Genomic DNA, 6289 nt, shown 5'->3' with positions numbered 1-6289 from the left:
TGAAAAGGTGGTGTCTATTTACTTGTGTCCACGCTGTGTATATATATTAACCTGGGAGTAGAAATTTTATGTATACAAATTGTCTTTTAACTATATATCAGTAATCTAATCCTTTTCAAAATCTTCGGATCCGATATGCAAACCACTAGACCACGTTTCATCCTTAATCCACTTTCAAAGATTTCTAGTTTTAGACATAGATACAACACTGTGCATTCTTCTTTGTGAAGGAATCCGAACTTCATAGAAAATACATATTGATGGTAGACTTCTGGTTTTTGCATCGGTGGAACGTACCACCGCTCCATACTAGAACATAATGATGATGGCTCACTGCTTATAACGCCGGCTAAAAATCGGGTTTCGATACCCGCAGTACGCTTAACAGCAAAAAAAAATGATCACCTTATTTCATACAGAAAAAAATAATTGTCATAGAGACTGTACTTTTAAATCTACCTAAATGACAGAATAGAAGAAATCAATCTGGAAAGCTGCAGAACTTCACACTATAACAAACATAGGTCATTCACACCTGGCCTTAGCAGGCCAGGTGGTTAGGGCGCTCGACTCGAATCTGCAGGTCGCAGGTTCGAATCCCCACTAATCATGCTCGACCATTCAACCCACTATTCGTTAGTAAAAGAGTAGCCCAAGAATTGGTGGTGATGACTAGCTGCCTTCCCTCTAGTTTATCACTGCTAAATTAGGGACGACTAGCGCAGATCGCCCTCGTGTAGCTTTGCGCAAAATTCGAAACAAACCATATCATTCAGTCCTGAATAGAGGTGTTCTATGATAAAACTATAGAAGTCACCTTTTTAGAACTGTGTTGGTAACAGATTGCAAGTTTATTAGCGAAGATCTAATTACTGCGAAATTTTACTGAGCAATTAAACAGTTAAATGTATCAAATTCCCATGAATTATATGCAGCCATATAATGTTTGATAGTAATTATTAACGTATTGTCCCATTATATTTCAGTAGGTTATACACATATATTTATATATATTGAATGATTACACTACAATATGTGAAAGTTAACGACCAACAAAAAAGCCCCACTCACTAATATTCTGTAAGACTTTTTTATATATTAATTTTCCAAAATGAATATGTTAATCCAGTCATAATTTTGAGCACCATATAAAAGCAAAATGAGATAGAGACACCAGTGTAGTTTATCCTGAACTCAATCATCAAAACTAAAAACAGTTTTGAGCATTGAAAGTTTCAAGCGTTCAATGATTCTAGTTCTCTAGCTGTTCAAAGTGAAATTGTGCAGGTCATGTCATAATTAACGTCGATGAATCATAGTCAGGCGGTGCCTTGTTAACAGTAATGGAACTAGAATGTTTACAGTAATGAATTTTTCTAAGATACAATACGATAGTGGTGAAGAAAAATATTAACCCTAATTCTTAGGGTAATAGAGCTATTCAGACCACTGTATCCTACCAAAATTAATATTTCATTTCTTCAGCTTTCGATAAACTAATAAATGTAAGTAAATTACAACAGAATTAGGACTCAGTACAGTACATACAGATACACGTAAGAACATTTTAAATAAACATACGTGAACGATCCATTATAATATCAGTGGTATAGACAAATCCTCAATACATATCCTAACACTAGTTCAGAGTATGTTTTATTTTCGCTAGTCTTCTCCAGTGTGGAAATTATTGTTGTTCTCGACAGTTTTTGTGGAGTATTTATTTCGAAAAAGTAACTAAATGCATGGAACTTAATTTTGTAAATGATAATTAACATAATGTATAGTTGATGTAAACTGGTTAATAATACACCTACTACGTTACAAATCCGAAAATTATTTTTTGTTATATTTGATATCTGAAAATCTTTTCGGATGTCAAATACTATTTACAGGTAACCCTTCTAAAGTTTAGATAGCCAATGAGTTTTTATTTTAGTTTCTCTCCTTCTTCGATACCATATATGTAGTTTATGACTAATTAGAATATGCATGTTATGTTTGTTTTAGAATTTATCTACAGATTGTTGATATGTGTCAGCATTTCAGATGGTACAAGTGTGGTATATGACAAAGCGACGAAGTATGTGCACTGTAGGTCTGGTAACTGTTCGTATATGCGTAATAGCCGTGTCTGTTGATAACGTTGAATGTTGGCGTTTGACAGATTAATATCAGATTTATATGCCATGCTTTGCAATATTTCCGACCTTTCTCAAATTATGCACGTCATGGACGTTTAATACTTTTATTTGACTGGTTTTATTATAATAAAAATTGTTTTATGATAGATTGTATTGTACTGGTAGATATCTAACTTTGTACAATAACTAGAAATGTATGCCTTTTTCCCCTAAAATTATTAGTGTATGTGTGTTTTTTATTATTAAATATTTGTGAAGTACTTGCATGTGGTTAGTAAATAATTTAAAACACACACCGTCATGTTGGTCTAACCCTAGGAGCGTTTTGTGTATTTATCATATACACTACGAGTTTTTTAATTCGACTGAAGTAAACAAAAAGAAAAGGAGTTATGAAGTGAAGCAGTTTATACAAGTTTTGTGCAGTTAGTAGAAAAGAAATGATTGTCGCCTTAAACTGCAGTAACTTTTCACACGTTCAAACAAAAAAACAAATTAAATTGATTCAGTGCTATTTAAATTATTAAAACTTGTTAGGAAGTTACCTGTAAGCTACTTTTAAGTCAAAGTAAAGACTCGCTGTTGTGAAAAAATAAAGCATAAAGCGTATATCATCTTCTTCTGTTACAGCCCCCCCCCCAGCGGTATGTCTGCGGACTTACAACGCTAAAAACCGGGTTTCGATACCCGTGGTGGGCAGAGCACAGATAGCCCATTGTGTAGCTTTGTGCTAATTCCAAACAAACAAACAATCTTCTGCTAGATTTCCGCTTGGACTGCAAAGTTTTTTAGCTGTTTATGCATTATATAAGTGATGTTGTTGAAATTAAAAGTACTTAGAATAAAACTCGAATGAAGAACCAATGACACTTTAACCCGGCTTGCTTTAATACTTCTATACACTTAATAAATAAGAGCATTTAACATCATTTACTAGTGTCTACAAGTTCTGCACAGAGTTCTGAATATGTATGTATGAATTTTTATTTTAAATTTGTATCCTAAGAACTTTGGATGACACATTGCTCTAATTTTCAACTTTTTTGCCTGCAGTTGGTCAAGAAGGCCAGCGCTCTCACAGTTTTAACCGCTTTTCAGGCCTAGAATTTATTGTGTTGTTTTAGTTTTTCCGAAAGGCAATTATTCAATAAAGTACTTACTCCTTGTATATCAACACTAGAAGTGGTATAACGCCTTGTTACAAAGGCAAATACCTAATTATCCGTAATTTATGGTAAGTGAAAAATGGCTATATTTTTTGTGATGCTGTAATTATCTAATCTTGTAAAAAGAACTTCCAATGAAGTATTTTTGTATATTATCATTTTTATCTTTGCATTCATAATGAAAAGTATTACGTAAACCTTTCAAGGTATTGTTACCACAGGTATTATATACTTTCATCTTATAGCAACGTCGAGATGGATTAGGCTACAGTCATCAAGTTCCCATTGTCTCTGCCACAGCCAGTCCCACACTAGGGTTAACAGCTGGTATCTTTGCTATGGGAACTCAAACCAATATTGCCGAACAGTTATTGGTTGCTGTCCAGAATATGAAGGGCGCTACTTCTTCCGACTCTAATGAAATACCCAAGGGAGAGAGGAGTTCAGGTAGCAAGCAGACCTATTTTTACTTACTGTTATAGAACACTGATCACCAGGTATAATATTATATCCCGACTTCTTTATCATCAGCAAGAAGTTACAAATGACATAGTTATTTTTCAGTTGTATAATAATTATCCATATGATAATTGGCAATTGTATGTATGTGTCTGTGGGATTCTATGTTTTATATTTATGTGATTTCTTGAACTACACCCACAATTCTCGACAAACCGATTTAAAACTTTGCTTGGAGGCTCTTGATTCTCACATAATATAAATAAAGAAAATGTTTATCAAAAGCGTCTTGAGGTTGTCCCACACATGGGGAATCAAGTGATTTTTTTTTTAGGTTGGCTTGATGCGATACATTTGAAAATTGGTACAGAAACCTAAGGGATATTCCGAATTTGTATATACGTTTATTTAGATGTTCGTGATCTTCATATTTGGGTTCTCAAATGGGGGGACCCAAGAAAGCTCTGGAGACTCTTGTAATTAGCTGCACAGATTCATATAAAAATAGGGCCGTTCGAAATAAGAATCTACTTTTAGATTGATAAGGATACATAAATTGTTGTACTAAATGTTTTCCATAGTTGTCTCTTATGAATGTTTACGCTTAGGTTATTAGTGTGTTATTAAAATATCCAAAGTGTAATGAAATCATATTCATTTGGAGAAAGTCCTGAACTTTATAAATAGAAATACAATGTATTTTTTATAGACATATGGTATTGTGAGAATGGAGGATGTTAATTAAAATTCGTGAAAAAACACAATAAGTTAAAAAATATTAAGAATATATTTTAGACGACTAATTTTGACATTGAAAAAATTGACTTGCTACCTTTGTAATGGTTTCTAGAAAGAGTATTTTGAGGGGGTATTTTGATTCATTTTGTACCTTTTGACCAATATTTGATGAAAATACCAGTCTAAACATGTCACACTTCTCTTATATTACAGCTCTATGTTTGATTACTGTTAAAGTAAACAGCCCCCTTTAATAACCCCCTGAACAAACGTGAGAAGAAATGCGTTTTGCTAAGAAAAAAAAGTAAGATAAATTTTTGGCAATTTTTATGTTTTTTTACTCACTAATATGTACCCTAAATACGCTTATCAGGGATTAATAAACACTTTTGTTTTTGAGACTTATGACTAGAGACTTTTCATACATTATTTTAGTAATGTAGTTTGATTCTTTGTCATATTATTATTTTAACTTTTTAAACTCATAATACATTCATCCAATTGAACTTAATTCACACATTATGGAAATTACAAAGAAACATTTATGTTATAAAAGTTGTTAAACTTGCCTTAGCCATATAACGGAAATAACTTTTCCTGTGTTTAAACTTATCTTTCTGCCCCCCAGTGGCACAGCGGTATGTCTGCGGACTTACAACGCTAGAAACCGGGTTTCGATACACGTGGAGGACAGAGCACAGACAGCTCATTGTGTAGCTTTGTGCTTAACTTCAAAACAAACAAACTTATCTTTCTCGAATATTAGTTATGTGGTTTTTCTGGAAACTGAAGAATATTTTTCCTAACCAAGAAGAAAAGTACACACACACATATATATATATATATTATGTCATAATAAATATGACATTATCACTTTGAATGAAAACACTAAGGTAAATATTATAGCAAAAAATGTATTCTATGGTAGCAACTAAAAATTAGACAAATACTGTACTCGTTTTTTTAAGGCACTCCAGTGAACTAGTGATTTTCGCTTAAGATGAAAAATCAACTCAAAATCAAGAACTTAAGTCCACTGCCTTTTTCTAACACAAGAAATGCTTGACTTACTGACATACTCGAAAGAACAATTCATTCCTTTCGCTTTTCGTAGGTTACAACACAACCTTATGAAGTTCGTTTTCTCTGCTAAGGCAACGTTAAGTGGCAGATTAACGAATGCAGTATTTCTACTTTATCTTGGTGTGCTGATTTGAATATTATAATAAATGATTAAATATCCATCTTTTGATTTGTTGGCCTTCCAATTACTGTGTTTCGAGTCACCCGTTCACATTCTACCTATAGTAAAACGTAACTTTTATAACTATTCTTTCACACACATAACCTGTATAATTGATGCTATTGGAGTTAACCACAACTCAAAAATATTCATTTTCAACGAAAGTGTCAAGCATTTGACATTTCATTCTATATCACGTCAGCTATTATGTTCCGTTTTACTGAAATTATACTTTATATCACCTACTGTCATAATTTAGATGTAAGAAGTAACACTTTTTAATTTTGTTTGTAAATTATTATGCAGCAAACATGCTATTTATCTAGAATGTATAGAAATAAGAATTTTTATGTTTAAAGTAATATTTTTTAAAACTGTGATTTTCTTTTTAAATTGATGTTATGATTAATTTTAGAATTCATATGATTAATAACACAGGCCTGCGATGGTTTTATTTTTTGGAACTTTTTACATGTTCTACAGTAATTCCTGTACGCTGAATCCGAAAATGATATCCATTTTTTTCATCAAGTAGAGGG

At 32.5% G+C, this 6289-nt stretch overlaps 1 protein-coding gene across 4 annotated transcripts in view; it reads left to right on the top strand.

Annotated features, from left to right (window-relative positions):
• Window positions 1-6289, top strand: part of LOC106478457 (POU domain, class 6, transcription factor 1-like) — a 126430-nt gene that overhangs the window by 74898 nt on the left and 45243 nt on the right. For 3 of the 4 annotated variants that reach the window (XM_022382050.1, XM_022382049.1, XM_022382048.1), the window contains exon 2: window positions 3556-3757. In XM_022382050.1, coding sequence (XP_022237758.1) covers window positions 3649-3757 — 109 coding nt within the window. In that variant the 5' untranslated portion in view covers window positions 3556-3648. Of the gene's footprint in view, window positions 1-3555; window positions 3758-6289 lie in introns of those variants that run through there. The other variant, XM_022382052.1, reaches the window with a different exon arrangement.

This window comes from Limulus polyphemus, unplaced genomic scaffold, assembly GCF_000517525.1.
Source record: "Limulus polyphemus unplaced genomic scaffold, Limulus_polyphemus-2.1.2 Scaffold213, whole genome shotgun sequence".
In the NCBI taxonomy this organism is placed as follows: Eukaryota; Metazoa; Arthropoda; class Merostomata; order Xiphosura; family Limulidae; genus Limulus; species Limulus polyphemus.
This window is presented reverse-complemented; position numbering and strand designations above follow the sequence as displayed.